The 27119-nt window shown below is 43.8% G+C and overlaps 1 protein-coding gene across 1 annotated transcript in view; it reads right to left on the bottom strand.

Annotated features, from left to right (window-relative positions):
- erbb4b (erb-b2 receptor tyrosine kinase 4b) overlaps window positions 1-27119 on the bottom strand; it is a 393044-nt gene that overhangs the window by 202107 nt on the left and 163818 nt on the right. Inside the window, exon 2 of the mRNA XM_080786645.1 lies at window positions 2904-3055. Coding sequence (XP_080642771.1) covers window positions 2904-3055 — 152 coding nt within the window. The remainder of the gene's footprint in view (window positions 1-2903; window positions 3056-27119) is intronic.

Genomic DNA, 27119 nt, shown 5'->3' with positions numbered 1-27119 from the left:
TAGAGGGTACAGTAGGGCGCGTTCCTGGGGATCACTTCACAAGGGGGTATTTTTTTTTACTGTACCGAAACCGAACCGAAACCGTGGCCCCCATACCGAGGTTCGAACCGAACCGTGGTCTAACTGAACCGTTGCACCCCTAATATATATATATATATATATATATATATATATATTTTTTAACTACAGTATTTCCCTAGTTCATTAAGATTACTTAAATAAATATCTGAGCCATTGCTGAAACCATTTTAAACCTGGTGTCCAGTCAGCTTCATAATACAGTATAGGCACAAAAGGAGGCATGGACAAGGAGTCAAAGACTGACAGATACAGAGTTCTCCATAATGGGCATATTGGTCGGATCGGCGGTGCACGTACAGTATAGTAGGTGTGAGGGCTCTAGTTTTTATGAATGCACTCGATCTCTGCATGCGTGCACGTGTTGTGCAACAGTGTCTGTCCGTGTGCACCCCTCATATCTCGAGAACATGTTGTGAGCTTATAGATTGGATATTTTTTATATTCGTGGTACGACGAAATATAGGCTATATGTAGGTCTTAAGAGGTTAAAGCCGCTGAATTATCTTTAATCAAGGAGGAGATTTGTTCTCAATGAGAGAGAATCAGGTCATTTGGTTTTCTATTATTCCATGGCTGAGACCAATCTGGCAAGAACATGCACACAATCAGTTTCGGCACTCTGCACTAGAGGAGCATTTGTGATTAACTGTGATTAGACGCCCTCTCCACTCTGCATATCATATTGGCTATGGGGACACTAATCTCAACAATGATTGTGGTGAGAGGATTGAGCATGGGACATTGTCTGGTCAACAAGGTCGAATGAGGAAGCAATGATTACGTTTAAGTTCGCAGGATATGTAGTTGTGAACTTAAAAAAAAAAACTGATTTTAAAGCTACACTGTAACTTTGCTGTTCTAAGTGCTGAAATTGTGACCACTGAGATAATAGGATGGTAGTTTATTTTGACGGTCAGGAAAATCTGGCAACAAGCATCCAGCCCATACTGGTCCTCCAACATTTGCCACATTATCAGGATATGGATTATGTCAACAGGATCGTGTCAAAGTCGTGTCTAACCCAGACACAGGATCTAAAATCACACCTGTGTGAACCAAGTGGTGCAACTCCCCTCTCTAAAAGCTGAATAACTGCTAATCTACGGAGCTCTCCATGGTTTGGTCCATTAGCGCGATTTTCGGAGGTTTTTGCTGATAATCCGGTGGTCTAGATGGAAACATTGGTGCTTTCTAGAGCAAGGATGGCTATATTTTAGCTCGCTAGCATTGACGCTATGTGTATGTAGCTACAACATCCACACACGGGTGCGGGTGCGTGCGCACACCAGTGGTGCATGCGCACATGCACGGCACTACACACACGCGGGTGCGGGTGCGTGCGCACATACTTCTGTCGTTCCAATTTCACGCATGCGCACACCACTCGTGCTCATTTGACGTACATCACAAACACACGGACATTGCGAGCTGGTTGTAGAAGTGGTTGCACCACTTAAAAATCTCAATAGAAGAGCAGGGAGACAACACACCCCAATTGTGTAAGTTATATTGTATTAACATATACTGTACCATACAGATGGACAAAATAACATTTTATTCACTAAAACAGACTTATCTTAATACAGCTTTAAACTATTTTTTATAGAGAACACCATCTAAAAATAATATTTGCTATTTCTGAACATTAAGATGTGAATTTGTCTGATTTATTTTTGTATTTTTTAAAATCTTCACCCACAGTACAAGTGGTAGATTTAACCCCAGCAAAACATTCGTAATATCCACGTTAAAGAATAAATCAGGCCTGGGCCATGGCTCAGTGGTCCAGGCACCTTGGCTGGCAATCCAGTCTAGCAGTGTGCCGCGGGTTCGACTCCCGATCCCGACGGCCTTAACTGCATGTCTTCCCCCCATTTCTCTCCCCATTTCCTGTCAGCCCACTGTCTGTCCCTCCATGAAAAATAAAGGCGAAAGCAAAAATAATAATAATAATAATAAATCAAAGGCTTGTGTATCCAGTCCTATGCTCAATGTTTCTCAAACACATTTCACTGACAATATTTCTAAATAAAACATTTCCGGGAATTTCATGCCACACTGAACTGAAAACTCTTGGGCAAATTCATTGTAGTCAACAGGGCTTTGAGTCAACAGGACTGGCTAATTAAAAGTAGCCTGTGGACCTCAGCAGGTCAGGAGCCTATCATCTGTCCCTGGACATGATGCACAAGTACAGCACCTGGACATGACACTCGAAGTACAGTATGTCACTTGATATACAAGTACACCAACTGGACATGAGGCTAGAATGTCACATGATATACTGTATACAAGTACACCCCCTGGACATAATGCTAGAATGTCACATGATATACTGTATACAGGTACACCCCCTGGACATAATGCTAGAATGTCACATGACGTACACAGGGAAATAACCCAGAATCCAACCCTTGATGCCAAGTCATCACTGGGTACCATTTTTATAGTCTTTGGTATGACCCGGCTGGGGAACGAACCCTGACCTCCCAGTCTCAGGGCTGACACATTAACCACAAGGCCTGCACATGAGCTGGTAGTTCCAGGCTAAATATAACAATATAATATAATATATAATTAATTAAAAAAAATCTTTGCCTTCTCTGTGAAGCCAAAGAAAAGCGAATAAAGCCCGTTTCATCAGGCATTCAAGGCCACACAGGGTGATTAACCGATTCTTCTCAACCAAGAGATAGGCCTAGTTGAGCCTAAGTGAGGCTACTAGTGAGTAATTGACACTTTTCAAGCAAGGTAAGTGATATGCAGTGAAGTGAATCGCGTAGCAACCAGCAACTACAGTACTACAATACATCGTGTCTTACTCGGAGGAAGGTGAGGTCACGGCTGCGGTCGATGCTGGTGATCTCCAGGTTGCCCATCACCACCTCGCAGTTCTCGTAGTACTTCCTCAGGGTGCGGTACTGCTGCTCCAGGTCCGACAGCGTGCTCAGCTTGTTCTCTGTGCCGGCGCACACTGGAGGAGAAGGAAAGGACAGACAAAACACGCTGTTATTCAAACACTGGAGGGAAGGAAGGACAGACTTTTTACTTGATCACTTCACAGTGCAGTGTTTCCTAAACATTTTAGCTTTAGAGAAATTATTTCTGCCCAGGACCCAAACTAGTGGATATAGTAATATAATAACATGTGATAATCATAATGAAATAACATAAAACAATAATTAGTATTATTATCATATTTGTGATTGACAACTTCTTACACCAGATTGACAATGCCCCCATCTGTCAATCTACAAATAAATAAACACCCACACTTGATGTCTGGGGAATTAGACTGTCAAAGGACTTGCAAGTCATCAACACTTTCAGATTCTTCATTAAAAGCTCTAAAACGAATGTACTTTATTGTCTCTGTCGGGTGGAAACTTATTCTGTATGTCCAAAACTGTTGCTTTTTAGGATTCAAGTTCAAACATAGCAGATCTACAAGCTCAAAGTGTGTTGCTTTGCACCGTGTTTCGAGATTGCAGATCTGCTACTGTTGATGTTTTAGTGTGACGCTGTAGTGTGAGTGTAGGGCGTTAATGTACGAAAAAACACAAAATGTGTATATGGAGATAAGAGGTTTCTGCGCCGACAGCAACATTATAATTTTTTTTTTGTTAGAATCTGCTCAAATAGATGAAACCCCAAAATCCTATCATTCATTTTTATGCTAATGACCGGTCATTTTTTTAAGAATATGTAACTAATTAACATTTCAAATACATGTACATACGATATATTCTTTCTTGTTAACTTTCTTTCCTCTGAACTTCTTGGCTGGACAGAGATTCACAGCATTATAATGGGAGTTTCATTTGCTGTAGAGAGACTGTGCATTAACTACTCAAGCTGCAAACAGTTGCTACAACATGACTGACAGGGCAATTCATTGTTTTCCAACAGTTTTGAAGAGACAGCGTCTCAGAAAAAAGAAAATCTTTTGTGTCTCCACTCTCCACCTTTTGAGTAATTACATTTTATGTATTCCTCTTTGATTTGCAACGTTGAAGGATACCAGTGAACATCTCTGCTTCAAACTTTGTCAAGCTGAATAATCATTAAAAAAAACCTGGTACAGCAGTGATTGTATAGCGGCACAACATAAAAGCTAGTGCATTTAGCCGTTCACAGCAAGAACACTCCTTTAACCCATTAAACCAGAGAAGATCTTAATTGATTTATTCTCTTCTGGGGGTCCCTGGAACAAAAACTTTTCAGATGGGGGTCCGCGGGCAAATACATATCAATTTGGGGGTCCTTGGCACACAAAGTTTGATAACAATTGCTTTAGAAGCCATTAAACTTCAATGGGTTAAATGAAAAGAAATCCACTAGCTACAAACAGCAGTTCACGTTCAGCTTCTCAGTCTCTGGGAAGCTGCTCCGCAATTGCAACGCCAGTCAAAACACAATTGTGGAGGGGAATAAAAACCAATGACATGAAAATATCCAATTTGAGTGCCATCACCATCATCATCATGATGGCAGGACAGATGAAAAGGCCTTTAGCGCCTGGCCAGGCTAACACACTTGACACATAATTAAACCAAAACCGTTTCCACTCATCAAACACCTTTCCCTCTACGACTGACACAAGCCATCTGCCCTGTCAGCTGGTGCTGCTCGCCAAGCATACGGTTTAGTACACACACGCACGCACGAAGGCGCACACGCACGCACGCACACACGCACGCACGCACGCACGCACGCACACACGCACACACGCACACACACACACACACACACACACACACACACACACACACTTCCGATTCGGAAAATACCCGACCCGATACCCACACAGGTCCGGATCCATGTTTTAACACTCATAGGCCGGGTCGGTTCTATTACCTCGGAGCTGAGGACTGCATATCATTATGTGTAATACAGAGTGGATCCGAGAAGACTCAAGAAGTGTGCACAGCGCATGGGTCCTAATAATTGTGGACCCTTTAAAGAAGAAATTAAATTAAATAAAGTTCCTATCATACCGTGCATAGATTTGGCGGCCCACCTGTAGTAACTCTGAGACCCCCTCGGGGTCCCGGACCCCCTGTTGAAGACCACTGCCCTTTACAAGATCACAACTGCATTTCACTTTCACATTCAATTGGTGGATTTTCCTTCTCGCCCCGACCTCCTTCACACTCGATGACAGGAGGGCTATATTGGCGAGACAAAGGGCTGACAGGTCACTTCCCTGTGTCTTGTCGCGCCGTCACCCGTGAACTGTCACTGCCTCGGCGGGGCTCTCGCCCAACACGTCCACCCACAAAGACCTTTTTCTTTGTTTTAATCCCAGATACCACACATACACAATATGCATGCACACAGACATGCACAAGTACAATGCATTGCTGTTTCCTTTTTGCATGTCAGCCTACATATCCCCTGTGTACCTGAGCCAAAACTGCAGAGTGCAGATCTAGTATAGAAGCTCACAACGTGTCGTGGTGCTCATGCAACGTGCTGTGATACGTTTTGAGCTTGTGAGACTTGCATCATACGACTAGACCTGTATTAAATCAGGCTTACCCCAAGGCGAGCTGAGCAGTAAACTCAAAGTCAAAGCCAGACAATGGCCCACCACCGCCACGGCCTCACATATCAACAATACCCCGGACAAACTCTAAATTCTGTTTCCCATTTAGTTCCCATCACGATTAGCCCACAGAAATGGGATGTCGGCGGGTAGAGAAGCTGCAAGGCAACGTGGGATATAAAGACAAACGGTATTTCGTTCAAACAATTCACTCTCAAGCAGATATTAGATTAGTAGGAACTCTTGCAGTGTACCCTTTGACAATGCCATATGAGCTCATAGTGATTAGCTTGGTAGCACATAGCCTATATAGCATGCTGCTCAGGTATGATATATGGCAGGCCGGGGTGTTTTCAATAACAGTTAGCGTGGGCTTAAGGGAAGAGGCAGAGGGTCATAAAGTGAAGATAGGTGTAATAAACTGTTATTGCACCCTGGAGGCAAGGCACTTAAAGGGCGGGGAGAGAGAGAGGGGCATTGTGGGATGTGCAGTCTTGTGCAATGGACTTATTTTCATCTATTTTCCCCCCTTTTTGTTTACTTTCCGAAGTGCAATTTACAATAAGATGGCTTGACTTTTATAACCTGATGCTAGCTTCATGTAAAAATGTGCCTCTCGCCCACCGAGGACTTCTTCCACATGTGATTTCATAATGAAAGCCTATAGCCCTATGTGAACTTGGGAGAGTGCTGCCAAGCCGATAAAAACAAAGCCATCTGTGCTGTGTGGAGCACATATAGAGGAAGTGTGTACCGGTACTGTTGCGAGGTTTACTGCAAAAGTTGGCACTGGTGACAGGGATACGTGTCCGTTGGTATACTGTGTGTGTGTGTGTGTGTGTGTGTGTGTGTGTGTGTGTGTGTGTGTGTGTGTGTGTGTGTGTGTGTGTGTGTGTGTGTGTGTGTGCGCGTGCATGTGCGCGTGCGTCAGCACAGGCAGGACGGAAGTAAATAAAACATCACGTCATACATTTTCCCTCCACACCACACAATCGACACTAGTCATGTGTAAATGCTTCATTTATTCTGTCGTTCGACGGTCTGCATGGCCAAAAACAGTAGATATACAAGCTCGCTATACCTATATAAACAGACCTTTTACACATATCTGCTGGTCTGGCGTGCAACACGGACACTGCAACAAAGTATACATCAGGCTTTAAAACTGTACCGTACAGTATAGTATATCTGCAGAAAGGAATGCAACAACATCATGACAAGTGAAAGGACAATGCTGCACGGGGGTGGGCTGAATGCTTGATTGTGTTTACGCTACCACCTGTGATGCAGGATTAAACATGGCATGAATAAATGATTCAGTGTATGGTTTAAAAATTACATCAGTTCCATAAAAGAGAATCCAGTTTCCCTTTGACAGATTGCATTCTCCCCGGCACAGAATTAATGCCAATAAGATGAGCAGGGGGAGGGGGGGAACCTCGTGAACTCGTAAACGCAAGTTACTTCGCCTGTGTACTATACTGTAGGTGCTTGCATGCGTGTAAATGCGCGCGCACACATGCACGTGCGTGTGCATGTGTGCGTGCCCTCATTCTTACGCACACATGCATGCACAGAGTACATTTAATTTAATTTATTCACAGGGATTTCCATTTCAGAAGTGATGATGGATTGAGGCAATGAATCATAATTCAGGATTTTCCAATATATTTAATTAATGGAAAGATTATGAGCCGAGGGGCTGGAAATGCATATTGTTCCTCCTTTGTATGTCGTCTGGACTCGAATGCTCACGGTCGTTTCTCTCCGCTTTTCAAAAAATAAACAAAGCTTGGGAACAAATACTATGCTAATGCTACTTTATAAGGCAGGGGTGGGTAAGCACCTCTTTATGATCTACCATGGAGGGATCAATTTAACAATTTGTGTAATATTTATTATTGACTCATTCTTTGTTAAGCCCATCATAGGACAAACAGCAAAACTAATCTACAGGCTCACTTGTAGATATGCTACATATATTGTGGATATTTTCAAAACATATACTATTCTCAATACTTTTCACTTTGACATGCTCAAAATACGGACGCCAGGTTGCATGTGGTTAAACTATGGACTTATTCTATGCCTGTATACTTATTAAGACGTAAAAGCGATGGTGGTTTTAACTGTCTGGCAGTGAGTGCTCATACCAGCCTTAATTTGTCACTCTGCAATAGCAGATCAAGGAATCATATACAGTATACTGTATACATTGAATTCACACTGAACTCATCCTGTTCCACTATGCAACTACAATATGCTCTATTTTTGTGATTCATTACAAACAGAGTAATCATGAATAGAAATGCAATTCTCAACGCTCCCACACGCGCAACAGTGTGTGTGTGTGTGTGTGTGTGTGTGTGTGTGTGTGTGTGTGTGAGAGAGAGAGAGAGAGAGAGCGACAGAGGGGGGAGTGAGAGAGCACATGTCTCATAACATTATGCACATGAACGCTATTTCATTTGAGAGCTTGCTCTCACCTGTAGCCCGAAACAGATGCTGTAGTGTAGACAAATATCTACCAACTTAAGTAAAATAGAAGAGCTAAAAAAAGGAAAGGAAAGGCAAGTTAGAGGGAGTTAGGAAGGTGAGAGGTATGAAGGAACCACCATTATTCTGCAGATGAAAGGACAGCTGAACTTTCCTGTCACTGAATGAGTGGTGCGCTGCCTCCTTGCCAGTGTTGCCAGATTGTGCGAGAGAGAAATAAGCAACCAGGTTCATGAAAACCATACTCTTTTCTTTTTTCATTTTAGCAACACAAATCTGAAGCAAGCCCAAATAGGCAACTGCACCAAATAGCACTTTAGAAACAAGCCCATTATACATAGCGAGAAAGACTATACTCAAGCTTTGGATTCATAGAGACGTTCCTATACTGAATGATTGGTACCAGGAGGTAATGACTGTGGTTCCTCTGGAGAAACTGACTTATCTCCTCCGCGATAACATGGAGCGATTATGGGTATGGGACCCAGTCTTAGATACAGTGGACCCTTCAGCGCTTCAATGTACCTTATCGAATGGTAGTGAATAACAAAGACTCTGGTGACCTGTAATGTACAAACTTAACAGAAAAACAAGCCCAAAGTGCCATAAAAGCACACATGGCAACACTGTTCCCCATCACACACGCACAAGCGCTCGCACGCACACACACACACACACACACACACACACACACACACACACACACACACACACACACACACACACACACACACACACACACACACACACACACACACACACACACACACACACACACACACACACCTTCCATCCATCCATCTCTCGCTCTCTGCCTCGCCTCCATCAGTCAGAGAAAACGTCTGAGGGATACATTGTTTGGTAGCTATAGGTTTAAATGGCTCGCATGTGGCCTCTATTATGCCCCCCCCCCCCACACACACACACACACACACACACTTGAAGTGAATTTTTATGCCAATATTGTTGTTCTATTACCGAGTATTTATTCATAGAATTTTCACATTGTGCTACTTTTACTTGGTAAAATAATCCGAGCACAACATTGCACTCCACACACATGCACGCACACACACACGCACGGCAACACTACGAGACATCTGTCACTGTCACCACAGCAATGAGCACAGTCAGCTATAGTGAAGGCAAACACTTCTTTGCATCAAAAATATAATAAAAATCAAACCGAGATAAAGTTGTTTGCAGTAAACATGATTCATTTCTTCCCATGCGAGTCATTTTCATCAATTCTATTTTTTATTAATGTCTTCACCGGGCCTTGTGGAAAAAGCCCACGCATGCACCCACCTTTCCGCTCCTTAGCCAATTCATTTCATAGGTAGTGCACACAACAACTTCATCAATATCGCCCGGTGAGATTATTGACTGCCAATATCGCTGGCGAGTCTCCCGAGGATTAAAGCGTCCCCGGCAGGGGAAGCCAGCTAAAAGGTCATCCCAATTGCCAGTTACAGGACTGAATTAAATAAAGTTGCAAATGTCACTTCCACAAGTAAACACTGCCAATGGCTGAGTTTGGGGCGATGTGCATTGCAGTGAATAATCAATGGGAAACTGCCCTGGCTTCAAACCGTGCTCAGTGCAAATATTTCTATAGGAGAGAGGCACGCACTCCTCCAAATCACACTGCGGTGGTTTGGTGATTTGGAGTCCGCCTCTCTCCCATATAGAAACGGAAACAGTTTTCTACCAAGCCAGAAAGTGATGCTGTAGTATCGGAACCAAGGGCTATTTCCCTCACACAGATTATAGCATTAAGCATAAAGTGCTCCCAGTCTCCAGCGGGCTCATGCAAATCAAAGAGCCCATAGGCAGGCTAAAGTTGTCCTTTGTCCCCTAACGTCCCCCCTCTCCAGATGAGCTCATTGGGTTAAGTATGAGTTACAAGCCACCGCTCCTGTCTATAATCATGGCTCAGATTATTGCCCATCTGCTGGGTGCTTTAATAGGCTGCAGCAGCAACAATAACCAGATGAGAGTTCCGTGATAAAGACACGGTCTGGTGGAGCTAACCTCCCCATGCCCTCCCCAGCTCCGGTCACCTACTGTACATATGGTTGCACAGGAATTAGCATTCAGGCGTGTGCTAGCTCACACGTAATGCACACAACTGTATGTGAGGGACTTCAGCAGACTACCTACATGTATATAGCATGGTACTGGTTGTTGGAAAACAAACTCCAATCTCTGGACTACATGAATCTCTGTGCAGTCCGATTGAGCTGATTAGTATGGCATTTTCACATTGGAAAGAAGAGGAAAAAGAGAGAAAAGAAGAAAAACAAAATAAAATCCCCCATGCCATAATAATCATCTCAACCACTTTCACCCTGGCATCCCTATTTTGGACATGTCGTTATGTTCACTATTCATCATCATAAGTAAAACCCTAACATCTATATTATGGGGTAAAACATTCAGCAAAAATAGCAGATCTACATTGAAACATGTTGAAATGTGTTCATTTTTGCAATGAGTGTGAACCACCGGTCCCACTGCCGGTCCCATAGTGGCTTTAGCATAGTGAGACAACAGGACTCCTATGAAAATGATCAGGTATTCAGCAACTTGCTTACTGTATGTTATTTTGTATATTAGAACCAATCCATTTAACGTAACAGGTAAAATTAAATAGAGTTACTTGCAACAGGCTGGTTGATTGGCCAACAAGCTGGAAGGCAATACTAGAAAATTGCTTGTCACAATATGTTAAAGAAACTGTAACAATTAAGTTAGTCCAAAAACAACAGCCAGTCAACACCAACCCAAAGACCACAAACTATCCGCCCCAGAAAACAAAAGAGCATTCACAACACAGTACAATAGCTGACACATTATTTCACTACATCTGTATCGGGGGAATGAAGCCGTTTCCGTATGGCTATTTAAAATAAAATGCACTCCAAGTCCCTTAACAGTGGCCAGTGACAGAAATATGATGGATTTTACAGAGAGGGCAATCAACAAACTAAGATTAGGAAAATTGATTTTGGTATAACAATGCCCTCTAGAACACACACACACACACACACACACACACACAAACACACACACACACACAAAACATACTCGCAGCAAAAATCTAAGAAAGACAAAGTGAAACAAACACAGCTATTTAAAGCCTGACAAGTACTGTATAGTGTATACCTGCTAATTCTCACATCACTGCCTAATATGTGTCAGCAGCAGCAGTGTGGTGTGGTTTAGTCTTTAGACCTTCTCAATGACAACACTGACAGGAGTGGAGAGGAGAAAGCATGTCGGTGAGGGATGGAAGTGGTCTCTGGAAGAAAAAAAAAGTGCCCCCATGATATATAGATATGACCACTATCAGCTCACAAGATGAAAGAGCAGGTCTATTTTCAGATGACTGCGGGGGCTGCTGGGGGTCCAGGATACTTGAGCGCTACAGTATGTGCATGTGCAGTGCTCGCATGTTGGCAGTGGGTTAAAGATGGAGTGCCGGGATTTTTTCCCCATCCCAAAACATGATTATCAGGTATTATTATATAAGGAGAAAGATTTATTTCTTTTTTTGTATTTGTTAAAATGTGTTTTATTTTAATTTTTTTACATGCCCACCAGTTCATTAAGTATGCCTGCCATCTTTAACGCCGGGGTTGACTGTAGCCCACTTGTTGAGTGTATCCATCACTAACTCGACTTTAAAAAATATTTAAAAAAAAATGTATTTACTACTTATGCAGGGTAGTAGCTGAACAGTGAGCACAAGTGCTCATTTTTAGCAACGCCCTCAGGGTCTTCTTCCTGTAGGGTTTTTGTGCTTTCTCGTCTCGCAGGCTCCCATGATGGATTGTGACTGCAGTGCTGACCCTCTGCTGGTGCATATTAAGGGTCTCCACTGAATAAAGCGGTGGACTAGTTATTATGATTGTCTTATAGTGTCTTTTTATTATTAACATTCATGTTGCTGTCTTGTCTGTCTGTCTATCTGTGTTTCTCTCTCTCTCTCATGGTCAAGGCAGATGGCCCTCCACACAAAGCCTGTAGTTCAGCGACGAAGTTTCTTCCAGTTGAAGGGGAGGTTTTCCTTGCCATTCTCACCGAATGCTCACTCAGGGGAGAATTGTGCATCCCTGCTCTTTATGAAAAATAACTTCTTGAGACAACTTGGTACTATAATAAAATCGAATTGAAAATGTTTGGCATATTTAATCTCTCTGACAGATCTGGCTGTCATCTGCCTTCATACTGTAACCTTACAGTGTCCCTGAAAATGCATTATCTGTTTAACAAAGAGCTGGAGAACAGGGAGACTCATGTACACTCTTTTTTTGTGGCTTTCGCCTTTATTTTCTATAATATTTTATGGAGGGACAGACAGTAGGCTGACAGGAAATGGGGAGAGAGATGGGGGGGAAGACATGCAGTAATAAAGGCCGTTGGGATCGGGAGTCGAACCCGCGGCACACTGCCAGACTGGATTACCAGCCAAGGTGCCTGGACTGCTGAGCCATGGCCCAGGCCTTGATATCACATTTTGATCTAGTTTTAAGAATCAGCATCTCCAAATTTGAGGCCATGGTTCTCAGCAGGAAACCAATGGATTGTGAAGTTCAAGTAGGGAAAGAGACATTACCCCAAGTGAAGGAGTTTAACTATTGGTGAGGGGAGGGGAGGACGAAAGAAAGAGATCAGCCGGAGATTCGGAGCGGCAGGGGCGGTATTGCAGTCACGGCGCCACACTGTACTCTCACCTACAGTATGGTCATGAAGTGTGGGTCAAGGTCAAGGTCAAGGTAAACGTTATTGTCCACAAGGGAAACTTGTCTTGGGCTTTCACCCCAGCTACAGCAACACATAAAACATCAATGACAGACAAAAATACATTACAGAGGGAGACACAACATTACACCATTGCACAGTTGCACACATGATGTGGATAACATCTTGGTTGATGCTGGTACAAACGATTTTTTAAATCTGATGTACTTCCACTTTGGTTCTTTGTATCTTCTCCCAGATACAAAGAACGATTTGTTGAGCCTTTAATGTAGCCTGCTCATAAATAGACTGCATGAGGGGAGTTGACCGAAATAATAAGGTTGTGAATACAAGTGGCCGAAATGAGTTTTCTCATTTCAAAATGAGTTTTCTCATTTCAAAATGAGTTTTCTCATTTCGAAATGAGTTTTCTCATTTCGAAATAAGTTTTCTCATTTTGGCCGGGTGGCTGGCATCTCCCTTAGAGATAGGGTGAGAAGTTCAGTCATGCGAGAGAGACTCAGAGTAGAGCCACTGCTTCTTCATCTGGAAAGGAGCTTAGGTGGTTCGGGCATCTGGTTAGGATGCCTCTCGAGCGTCTCCCTAGGGAGATCCTCGATGCACCTCCCACTGGGAGGAGACCCTGGGGCAGAGCAAGGCACAGTTGGAGGGATTACATCTCCACACTGGCCTTGGAACGCTTCGGGATCCCCCAGGAGGAAGTTACTAATGTTACTCTGGAGAGGGAAGTCTGGAGCTCTCTGGTAGAGCTGTTGCCCCAGCGATCCGACTATGGATAAGCTGTTGAAGATGGATGGATGGATGGATTCAAATAAATTACACTGTTCTGCATTTCGAGGAAACATGCCGAATGCACTACACTGTTGTGAAATACAATATGAACAGCTGAACCGACATTGACAGGTTCATTCTGGATAGCGTACATAGTAAAACCTTGAAGTTTTTCTATCAAAAGGCGGATTACATTTTCTGCAGCCAGCTACTGTAGCATTCGAGGCAGTCACAGGGAGAACATGACACAATTATATCAGGGTTTTTGATGTCCTACTCTTCAGAGGAATAGCAGTCAGATTAATGCTCTGAAAGGCTGCACCCATGTGACATGTCATTTATTTCCTCTCACTCTGTCTCAGTCTCTTACCCCCATAGGGTTTAAACTAGTCTTCAGCCTAGAGCAATCCGCTAGAATCACCAGGGCCATTGGACAACACACGCACGCACGCACACACACACACACACACACACACACACACACACACACACACACACACACACACACACACACACACACACACACACACACACACACACACACACACACACACACACACACACACACACACACACACACACACACACACACACACACACGCACACACACACACACACACACACACACACACACACCTCATTACCCATAATCCTGCAGCTGCATTTCCTTGACTCAGTGCACTGCTGACAGCAGGTCTGGGGGAAAGCCTTTTAGGTGTGTGTGTGTGTGTGTGTGTGTGTGTGTGTGTGTGTGTGTGTGTGTGTGTGTGTGTGTGTGTGTGTGTGTGTGTGTGTGTGTGTGTGTATTGTACAGTATAGTGTTCATCATCCTCTACTTATCCCTCCACCAATACACAGGTGCTTTGTTGACCCCATGGTTTCCAAAATGCTGGGACACAAACGGGATGATCTGTAGATGAGGACTCTTTTCAGAGACTGCCAGGTTAGAGATCAAGCCGACTACCGGTATGTGACATAATTGACTAATGCTGCCTCTATACAGGGCTTTGTTTTTATGCCCTCTGTGCACAGCTGAATGCTCCAAATCAAAATGTCAAATGTCTAGAATTCTTTTTTAAATCACACCTGTGTGAAGTGAGGGGCGCTAATATATTAAAGTCTAACTCATGTTGATTAGGTGATGTAATGGTGATGTAAAACAAACATTAAATGCCATTAACAATAAAGAGACAATATGACGTCTGTAAATCTTCCCTTCATTGTCAATGGCATTTTTAAAACAAACATTGAACTAAAAACAAACATTAAACCATATAGTAAGTAAGTAAGTACATTTTATTTGTAAAGCACCTTTCAAGACAAAGTCACAAGGTGCTGAACAGAACACAGAGCAAGCAATCAACAAGTTAAAAACAAATATAGGAGGGGCTAGCGCCCCTTGCCGCGTGGCAACGCCTGGAAAATAGAACGGTGGCGTATCGGTGCGTCAGGCGAGGCGTGAACGCGCGTCGGACGGAGCCGGTGTGGGATAGGTTCATTGAAAATAACGGAGGCGGCTGTTTTGAAGCGCGGCGTTCGCAGACGGTGTGTGTAGCCCTTTATACCGACAAAAGCAATGTGTAAGCAACAGCCTAGCTGCTTGCATTATGTACATAATGTCTCTGTTTAAGCGCCTTGCATAATGTACGCCTGGGTATGAGTAACGTGTGGCTCTCTTTTTTACACAGTACACTGTGTGGAGTTGTGCTCATTGTAAAGTTGACCACAAAATCCAACCTCTCCATGTGAACCCCTGGAAACGTCCTCTTTTTGTCACTGCGTAGAAAGCCAACAAGGCTAACACAGAGACTATAGGCTGAACTGTATATGCCCCTTCATATGCTAATATAGTGGATACAGCAACACCCCCCAGGTATAGTACATAATACATATCCCAGTGGCACGCTAAGCAGACACGACGGATACGGGTGAGCATTAGACTGCCCCGGACAGCCCCAAGAGGTGTGTCTGTGTATAAACTGTATGTGCGTACGACATATGTGCATGTGTGGGTGGTTGTGTGCGCGTGTGCGCGTGCATGCGTGTGCGTGCACGTGTGTGTGTAATGGTGAGAGAGGGAGTGAGACAGGCCAAGGGAGAAGGGATACATTATCGTTTCTGTCATATGTCCAAAATTGTTACTTTTCAGGATTTTGCCCGACTCCAACAGTGTGTGTGTGCGTGTGCGTGTGCGTGTGCGTGTGTGTGTATGTGTGTGCGTGTGCACTGGGACGCGTGCGTGTGACCTTACATGTTCACTGTTCTCCACTGGGCCCTAGAGCTATGGTGTTTCCAGTCGGGGCACTCTGACGAGCAGCGCTCAGTGTTGCCAGATCTTGAGAGAGAAATGAGCAACCAGGTCTATGAAAACGAAGCCCCAAATAAGCAACTTATAGGCCACATGAGCACTTTGAACCTACCTGTATTGGCTATTTGAAAATAGACGATCTACAAGCTCACAACATCTCGCAATGTGTTGTGAGCTTGTAGATCTGCCATTTTCAAAAAATATATTCAGGAAAATAACTGAAATATTTTGTAAACATTTTAGCACCGCAAATCCTATATTCATATTTTCAGATGGGGTTCCGCGTACAAATACATATTAATCTGGGGGTCCTTGACATGATAAAAACAACATTAGGCAGCAAGCCCAAATAAGCAACTACAACCAAAAAACCTGCAACCAGCAGCAAGCAACCTTTGTAGAAAAACAAGCCCAAAGTCTCTTATAATATAGCCGACTTGGCAACCGTGGCAGTGTTGGGCCTGGGAGGCTGGTTAGTATAAACCCAGGCAGGCAGCATGCTCACACACGTTGACACAGAGGCCACGAGAGCAGTCATTCAAAAAAAGGTGCTGTCATTATGAAAAATTGATGAAGGTACGTGTGTGTTGAGAGTGTAATGGTATGGTATGGTATGTCTACTGCATGGTACGTGAACCCGATCATGTCAAGGGTCTACTGAAAACAACCACATAAACACATGTAAGCCTGCACGTGTGTGAGCACAGTGCCGCACACGCACGTATAGGCACGAAGGCACACACGCACTCTACTGGCTTTTTTCTTTGTGTGTTATCATGCGGGTGTGCATATGCATATGCGAGTGCGTATACTACATCGATGCATACATTTGGTCCGAACAAACTGTTTTGTGTTTGTGTGTTCATGTGTGTTCATGATGTGCGTGTGTGCAGCTTTCAGACCTGCTAAGCACCTAAGCCTGGGGAGTCAGTGAAAAGCCTTAAAGCTGTATACCAGTATCTCATAATCCACACACCTATCTCCTACCAAACTCCATCTTATCCCTTCCCTGTTGGCATCAGCCTCAGCCACTTATTGCTGTAGATCATTCTAAATAATTGTCTACAAGTGATCGATTGCGCTCTACTGTGGCACCTTGCAATTAACTGGGGCGACTAAACAAGTGCAAATCGCTGTCATCTGGTGCCCCCAGCAGCCTCAAATGAATGCTATTAAAAAAAGACTGAAAGTTTTCTAAATGATAATTTGGCCCATGGGGCAGCCTGTAGGTCAGCCGACTGGGACTCTTGCCATGTGTTTCCATTACTGGCTTGTAGTTTGGCCCACAACCAATGTGCTGCATCACTTCTCCTGTATCCTTTCCTTAACCGTAGCCGGCCCCACCGTATCGCTCAGTGTTTCTCAAACCCCCCAAAATAATCATATTTTAACTGGGGACCCTGAGAAGCACTCAGATTGTAGGATTTGAGACATTATATTTAGACATTTGTGACACAGGCCAGCACTTTGGTCCTCAACTCGATTTTTACAGATTACAGATTATTAAAGTACAGAATGTAAGCTTTCATATGATGTATCATTCAATGAAAAAAACGATTTTATTTCGACCATTTCGACCATTTCATTCTGGCGAGTTGAGGACCAAAGTGCTGGCCTGTGTCACATTTATGATTTATGTGTACAGTATTTACTGTTTATTCATCCTTTTCTGAGCATGGAACCTTTAGGCAACTTATGCATACAAACAATAACATACAGTATGTTCCAATCATTCCTTTCATTTCCATTTCATTTGTGCAGTGTATTGTCTTTACAAGGTAGGCCTACTAGTACACAGCTTCAAGGCTTTTCAGTCACTCAGGGTAAAGACGGTTGAACGGTTCTATAGGGAATAATGCGAAGGACAGACGTACACACTCACATACACACTCAGAGAGTTGTGGAATGTAGATGGATAATGATAGAAAGATGCTCACTGACACTGTCATACATAAAATCGTCACTGTCAGGTGGAAACCTCATACTGTATGTCCAAAACTGTTACTCTTCAGGATTCAACTGCAGTAGGCTGTGAAAGAGAGTCCATCCTTTATACCACTTTATAATACAACAAATACCATGTGAAAATGTGGCAGTAACATTTTAATTATGCATCTTATAAGTTTGACTCATACTATAAAACAATGAATAGTATCAACCCACAAGTGTTTCAATTCCAGTAATTAATAATATCAGAATTCAAGCACAATTCTAACCTTGAAAGCATAACATAAAAAAAAAACATTTGCCAAACTTTTCAAACCCTTATTTGGATAATGGAATAGCTGGCTTGCTAACCAATGTAATGCATGATAGCCAACAATCAGCAACTTGATGCCAAAACATATTTTTGACCGTGATTCTAGCATAAGCTTCGCATTAAGATCAGTTTCTTTCGGTTGTAATTGGAAAACAAGTTAACCTATGAGGTAATGCCAGGGTCTGAACTGTTATTTTACCAGTATAATTTGTAATGCTTGAAAGCTGCTGGGTCAAAAATGTGTGTGCTTAGTAAAGAGTACACAAGGCTAAGTTCTTTCTGGCAAAAGCCCCATTTTTTTTTCCTGAACAACAAAATTAAAAAAAAAGAAAACAAGAAAACAAGAACACACAGACACACACATGGACTCAGATTTTAGTTAATCAGATTTGAAACACATTCCTATGGGTTTAGCAACGCTTCGTGACACGTTGTGATCTTGTAGATGTTTTTTCCCCCGATCTGATCTCTTGCAAATACCATGCATTGTGAACATGCCTAAAGATCAGATTTGAGAAATAAATTAGATTTGCCTGCGATCTGAGCACATCCTATCTAGTTGCATATCTCTGCTGTCGTACAAAATGCCATGTTCCGAGCTTGTAGATCTGCTACTATCTGCTATTATCAAGTATGGCACTAATTTACGAAAAATAAATACAAATAATTATAATATAATATGGAGATATAGGGTGCGTTCGGAAATGCGCACCCGGAGCACACTCACCTATTAGTTTGCATTGCACAGTGCGCTCAGTGCGCTATTTCCGAACACGCCCATAATGATAATATTTATTTATAAAGTGCTTTTCAGTGCTGTACAGTGCCAAGATCAAAAACATATTGGAGGTTTCTGCGACAGCAACGATATTCAAGTGGGCCCTGAACCAGAAAAGGTTTGAGAAGCACTCACACAGACTGTGCTTTCTGTCTCTCTCTCATCCTTTCACTCCTCACTATAATACATCACACTCAGAACCACACACAACCTGACAATGACAGTCTGACCCATTTTCTCACCTTTACCCAATTTGTGGCGACTTAACGTGGCAAGTTCCCAATACATGATAACTCCACTCTGGCAGTGTCACTGCTACTATCGGGCTATAAATCACACAATACGGCCTTGTGGTGGAAAATGTTTACAGAGGGGAGGGGGGAGCTTCAGTTCGGTTCCCCCACTAGACCGGTGACCTTCCACTGTCTATGGCTGTCTGTATACTACTCTGTATGACACATTAGATATCCTATAGCTGGCCTTATGGAAGCTATCCATCTTCATATGCATTTATATGGCGCTGAGGTGAAGGCACTGATGGGTTTTCATGCATGGTGTCGGGAGAGGTGAGCGGGAAAGCACTGAATGGATGTCACATGACGTTCCGATTTAATGTCCTGCACTCTGTCTGTCTGTCTGTTCTTCAGTCTCTCTGTCTACATTTTTGACACTCAAATCTTGTAGATCTGATGATACTTTTGCCATTTTTTAATTTGAATAATGAATAGTAACAATTTTGGTTTTTGGAACCAGAGACGATATGTAAAATATAGTTTAAAGAAAAATATGTGTGTGTACACAGTCACACACCCACACATCTTGTCTTTAAACCACATTTTTCGGCGCTGTGCCTTCCACCTCCATCAATTACACTGCTGGGGCAAAATGTCGCAGTCCGCCCCCCCCCCCCCCCCACACACACACACACCCCTTCATCGCACCACAGCGGGGTCCTCCCCATGAATCTTAATCTTGTATCCAAACAGTCGCCATCAATTATCCCAGCTGCTACCACTGACTCTTACCCTGCCTCCCATTTTTTCCCATTAAAAACGGGGGTCCTTTTTTTTCTCCAACCTCGCCATGACAAAATTGCCTCACCCACTTACCCAGGAAATGATTTCTCAGCAGGCGCGTGGACCATAATGCCACAGGTGGATTGCAAGACTGTACACTACAGTGTATGTGCGTGCGCACATGCAACTGTGCTCACATGAGAGTGTGATATCCATTCGCCCACACTGCATGTGTGCGCTCACAGTCTATATGTTTGTTTTAGCCTGTATGTTTGTGTGGGCATTATTATTTGAAAAATGTGCATATTGCTGTAGTTTGTGCATCGGCAGGGAAAGAGGGGTGGTGTGGAATTAAAAGCTATTTACAGGAACCCCCCCCCCCCCCTCCTAGCCTCCCCGGAAAATGAGTTTTTGCGAGCAGACAGCTCATCAGGCCAGCTGGAGGCTCCACACACAGCAAGACAAAAAGCTAAAAACAACCAAAAAATTTCGACACACTCTCACTCCCCAAAATGCATATTGTGAACAAACGTCAACGGTGCCGTCCCGGGCACTTCCGCACTCCGCGAATGCGGGGGGAAAAGTGCCTAAAAACTGTTAAAACCGTGGTGGCGCTCTGTCTAAAGACTTGAGCCACGGAGAAGAACGGCCGGGCGAGACGTTATAGGCAAGCGAGTCACAGTGCAGAGCGTCTCACAAATAGCCTTTTACTGTATGTGATTTTTACATGTGTGCCGCAGCTGTGTTTGGTGTAGCCTACTAATCACATGCATTCACAAATTCAAGACCAGTGCTGTGCTGCGTAGATAACTCACAATCTGCCCTGCATTAGCCCCCCAAGCATCTGTGTCGCATACACAAATATTATCACCAACACTGGTACATAATATGATATGCATACATTACACAAGAAAACACCACACTGGCACAGCAACTGGTCATTGCTCAAATCTTTGTTCAAATTGTACTAGTGGTTCTGACTGGAACAGATAAATATTCTGCCACTTGCAGCCCCCCCCCCCCCCCCCCCCCCCCCCATTTAACCTGTCAGACAGTGACATGAATTGTCATCAAAGAGACTCCACATGCTAGGGACATGTTTCCCTTTGTCAGTATGGCATGCTGAGGTAATTTATTCCATTAGCCACATGCATGAATCCCTAGTGTCCCCTATTCTGTGCACAAACATTGTGTGAAAAGAGTGAACCTCACGACGGGTCCATTTGGTAGACTCTCAGAAATGAAAGAAGACTCTGGGTTTTTACATGCAGTGCAGTCGTGCAGTCGGTGTGGCTGTCCTGAATAAAGGCCCACCACTCTGACTATTCAATTGACAAACAGAATGTGACGCATTTTTTAAAACATCTAGCTACCTGGAAACACTGCTAATTGGTAAAGCTATAAGGCATGCCAGTGAAATGCCCCATACAGTAAAAGGAATAAATGTTCACTAATGGGTCCAATGGGCCATAATGGAAACCAAATGGGTGCAAATCGACTCTAATGGGTAGATTTGGTTCATACTCTCTAGTTAATTAACAGTCCGGCTTTATTGTGCACCTGTTTTGTTTTGTTTTGTGTGAATGCCTGAATGAAATTGAAGTTATGCAGGTTTTTCACCTCATTTCCACTCAAAATGCAGGTCTGTTGACCTCATACATTTTCAAGTGTGACATACTTACTGTACTGTATAGAATCAACCCTCACAGTTTGAAAATACATCTAGATTTATCCATCATGTATTGCCACACAGCTTCTATATAGTTCATTTAAGAACCAATAATAATTGTTCTGTTTTGGCTGGCCTTTTATTTAATGTATCACTTATTTTTATTTATTTTTTCTCCAATTGCTCCTTTCCATCGTGCTTCCTCCGTGTCTGGCTTTCAGCTACCGCTGTCCATGTGTCACTTTCGACCTGAGGCCTTCCCTTACTGTACATTATAGTCTCTGTCGGGTGGAAACATCCAAAACGTTCAATGTCCAAAACCGTTACTTTTCAGGATTCAAATTCAAAAGTACGGTAGCAAAAGTAGCAAATCTACAAGCTCAAAATGTGTATCTGCTACTTTTGACGCTTTTGTGTGACGCTGTAGTGTGATTATACTTTTCTTTTTTCGATGCAATTGTGAATAATAGCCAAGTAAGAGAATATAATCCATTGGCCAGTCAAACGGTTCACTGCAGCTCAACAGTCAGTGTGGGGGGTGGTCAGGAGATGTCTATGAACTCTGCGTTTAAACACTTGAGGGCCATTGTCTGTGATGGAGTCAACTACATGCTCTGGTAGACTGTTCCACAGCCGGACAACAGTGTGGAGAAAAGTTCTGTCCAATGTGCGTGTTTTGGAGCCTGGGGGGGAGAGAGCATGTTCTGGTCTGGCTGTGCATCGGCAGGTGTTTTGCTGTCTGATGTATGGTGGAGGGCGCATGTCCTGCATGTCCCTCGGGCAGTGGGGGGTGTGCACTTTGTACAGGAATGTAGCGGCAGCAACGTGTGGCTGTGGCTAAGGCTGTCGATGGAGAGTGTTGTACTGGCAAGTGGGGTATTAACAAAACACACCACTGGTGCTCATTGACGTACACAAACAGACAAACAAACAGGTACATGGACATTGCTAGCTGGTTGTAGGAGTGGTTGCACCACTAAAAAATTGAATATGGAGGTTTCTACCCGACAGCGATAATGTGTGTCACAGTAGAGACAAGTCTGTCCTGTTAAACTTGAGGTTGCAGACTTAACAATAACTCTCACTGATGGTAAATAGAATTCTCCAAACACAGACTCAAAATGTTCCCCTGAACAGTGCGGTTTAACTACATTCGCCGGTCTTGTTAGCTGATGATACAAGAAACGGGTTTCGAGTGGTTTTCTTTATTACTGCGCTGACATTCGGTCTGATTGCCGTGCCGTTCTTATGTCCCCTTCCGATTACTTTTCATTTGCGGCGGGGGCCATGCCCCGGGGCCCGGGGACCCACCTCTTCATCACGCAACCGGATCGATTAGGATTTGTTTTAGGGCTGAGTGGAGGAATGTAAATAGCCACGGCACTGACGCTTAACAGGATAACACTCTGGCAGAGTCAAGCAATCAACTGAGATGCGTGGAGTGAATTTGCTGCTGGTTGTAATCTGTGCTCTTATTAGAGGAAAGGGAAAATATACATCTTGTAATACAGTAATGCACCTGGTGATAAACTGCCAAGGGGCAGGGAGAGCGTGCGTGATCAGGGCAAATGCAGTGTGTGCATGTGTGTGTGTGTGTGTGTGTGTGTGTGTGTGTGTGTGTGTGTGTGTGTGCATGTGTGCGTGCGTGCGTGTATGCGTGTGCACGTGCGTGCACTTGTTGGGTTGTGCATAGGGTATGTTTGTTTAAATTGGATATCAATCAGGGAGGCCAGAGGCAAATAGGATAATGCCTATTCTATGTCGTAGAACGATATTCTACATGCGCATCAAAAATAGCTGATTTACAAGCTCACAGAGCTTGTGATATAGGCCATCTTCAGCACGCAACACACCATCGTACAACGGAGCATAACATACGGTTACTATCGGGCGGAAACGTCTTATATCCTGTTATAGGACGTGTTTGCGTATGTGTGTGTGTGTGTGTGTGTGTGTGTGTGTTAGTGTGTGTGTGTGCACACACTCGCGTGTGCGTGCATGCGTGTGTGTGTGTGTGTGTGTGTGTGTGTGTGTGTGTGTGTGTGTGTGTGTGTGTGTGCGTGTGAGCATGCCGTGCGCGTGCACGCCTGTGCGGGTGTGCATGCACTGTGCAGCTACAACAATGCAGTGAAGGGGTGATGATGGTGATGATGGTGAAGAACACCCAGATTGTTGAAACAACTAAGCCACCATGAGCGTAAATAGTACCCTCCACTGAACTCAAACAAAACAGCCCCACCCCCCAGCCACCCACCAGCTATTCATTTAATTACCCTGCTAGCAGCAAGCTAATATACAGTATAAAGACGATAAATAAATGAAATGGAAGGCAGATGAATCTTTGTTTTAAAAATAAATAAAAAACTTGTCGACACGTCTGGTCGGTTCCTCAAGTAATTGAGGCGGTTGGCACTGTAATTGTTTCCGGCGCTGAGGTTGAAAGAGGCCAAGAAAAAGGACCTGGTTGTTCATTTCCGTGACACTTACAGGGGATTACAGTGGACGTGACACCCTCTTCCCCCACCCCACCCCCACACCCGCCTGGCTGACCACTTGATGGCCTTACTAGAAGCCTTATTGAACATCAGTGTGCAATCATCTCCCATGGTTCAACTAGCTCTCTCTCCCCGCCGCTCGATAACAGCCAGACTGGTTTCCGTCGGGGATGGGTGGGTAGTGTGTGTAGTGTGTGTGTGTGTGTGTGTGTGTGTGTGTGTGTGTGTGTGTGTGTGTGTGTGTGTGTGTGTGTGAGATTGGGGGGTGGCTCTCATACAGTGGCTCTCATTTGGTAATAATAAGTGATGAACCGAACACATGTGATGGAAACTACTGTGGAAAATGGAATTAGCTCCTCTCCCCACTCTCTGGGGAGATGCATGGGGGTAGTGCGTCCATTACACTCACCCACCCTGAACAACTTCAGCCCTTCACAAACGATGTGCCATGAGGCGATTTTGTGCCAATCACAACTTTTTATGAAAAATAAAATAAAACTACTATAACAGTAGACAACACAGCCCGATTCTACCCCCTAAACAACTACAGTTACAATAATGCTAAAAGGATAACAAAAATATTATACAATACTATATAATATCATCAATATAGGAGGCGGAGCAGTAAAAGCATACTTACAGAAAAAGTGTCTTTTGGCAAGCTAGAAGGAAGATGTGCTCTTTTATCTATTATCCTTTTTGTTTAGTTCTTTATTTTGCCAAATGCTGTGCCTTGGGCACAACTAGTTTGAAAACCATATATACCTCACCTCAGACTCACCTATAAAGAAGTCTAGAATGTTTGTCTGCGAACACGGCCATTTAAAGGGCTCCCTGTTAGCCTACAGGGCATTATCGCGCCTCGGTACACAGAGGTATATGCTGCCTGATGAGGTGGCACAGATCAATAGCAAAGAAACAGCTGGGAAACCCTGCGTGTAGCCCTGTTTTCTGCTACAGTGAACCGTTGCTATAGGTCTGACCACCACTGCTGCCATGTCTGCTTCTTAGAAGTGACTTTGGGCTTGTTTTTCTGTAAAGTCACGTGTAGATATTGGTAGTTTTGCGTTTTTGTAAATGTATTTGGCTATTTGGGCTTGCTTACACATAGTTTTAATTATTGTTTAAACTGGATCTCAAGCACTATCATGGCATGGATGCCCACATTCTGCACACCCCCCCCATCTGAAAATATGTTGTATATAATATGTATATAATATGTTTAAAGTGCTCATGTAGTCACTTATATTTCTCTCCCTAAATCTGGCAACACTAGGTCTGACCACCTATACAGCACAGACTCATGTAAATGGCCACAGCCGTATCTGCGCCAAGCTCCGTAGGACCAGAATCCCATTTAAGTTGATCCCAGGCTGGCTTAAAGAAGCTGCTAATAGCTTTATCACGGCTGAGGTCGTTTGGCTCGCTCCCTGATTACTCCTGAGCCACGAGACTCCTCCAATTAGATGCAACTCTGCTCCCCTTGGATCACTTAATTCACTCTCTCCATCCATCCTTTTATCCCACTCTCTTTCCCTTCCGTAAACGTATCCATCCACCTGTCTTTCAATCTTTAGCTCCCTCACTGCTTGCATCTGTGTATCCTCCCCCCCCCCAAAGTGTCCACTGGCACCTACAGTACCTCCATATACCTTTGTTATCTCTCAATCCATCTCTCCCTAGAAGGTGCGTGTGTGTGTGCGTGCGTGCGTGCGTGCGTGCGTGCGTCACTCCCCCTTATCAGAGATCAATGGTTGGTCCAGGCAGTGAAAAGGAGAGGAAGAGGCTGCTCGATGGGTGATTGAAGTGTTGTTGTCACACTTGATATTCTCTTTTACATCTTGTTCACCGGGGGGGACTCTGGCACAAACTGTGTTATTGATTCAAGCGGGCAGATGCCAACTAATTCAATGAAGGGCAAAGAATCAAAAGGCAGTTATGTGCTGGTAGTGTTTCACCATGGATAAATACTGTAGTGTGTTGGCGCATGCGCGCGTGTGTGTAATCTGTCTGGGGCAGGTGCATTGCAGGTGAAGCCTGACTCGGTGGCATGCCGGGTCACTGGGCTTCATTCCTCACCTACCACACACACGTGCACGGCACGCGCACACACACATACGCACAGTAGTGTGGAACCCATGTCCGCAAGACTGACGATCAACCCCCTGTTCGGTTAATGGATTATTAAGTACTGTCTGGCTGTCAGCATGGCAGAGAGAGAGAGAGAGAGAGAGAGAGAGAGAGAGAGAGAGAGAGAGAGAGAGAGAGATGGAGATGGAGTACGATAATGAGCAGGATTTAAAGTATAGGACAGAGGGAGAAGGATCTCAGTTGGAGAGTAATTGAGGTGATTTTAATATGAAGCATACAGTATATAGCGTGGACTCCCTGCGGTGAAACACTTACATTTGTACAGCCTTCATTTCTTTCTTGCTGACTGCTGCATATTGTCACTGTCAGGTGGAAAACGTCTATGTTCCAAAAAATAAACGTACTGTATAACTTTTCAGGAATTGAGGAAAAGGAACCTAATGTGTTTCAATGGATCCACTGTAATTAACCCATTTAGACCTGAGGCCGATTCTAAAAAAATCTAAAATCTTTCTGAAAAACCTATGTTTCTATGTCAGTGGTGCTCAACCTTTCAAGGACCACAGAATTATCTGTATTTGGCCTCGGACCCCCATCTGGAAATATTTTCCAGGGACCCCCCAGAAGCAAAGATTCTAGTTAAAAACGTTCGCTCTGAAAGAATATATATTCAAAGATTTGTGCCACATTTTCATGATTTTTCAAAAATAGCAGACTCAGCGCTATGAGTTTGTAGATCTGGTATTTTTCAATAGCTAAAACACATTTTTCGAAACACATTTTTCAATAGCTAAAACACAAACCGTGAGTATGTGTGTGTGTGTGTGTGTGTGTGTGTG

Source organism: Protomyctophum bolini (assembly GCF_963924005.1).
Source record: "Protomyctophum bolini genome assembly, chromosome: 16".
NCBI lineage: Eukaryota > Metazoa > Chordata > Actinopteri > Myctophiformes > Myctophidae > Protomyctophum > Protomyctophum bolini.
Note: the sequence above shows the minus strand (reverse complement) of the source record. Positions and strands in the feature narration are given on the sequence as shown.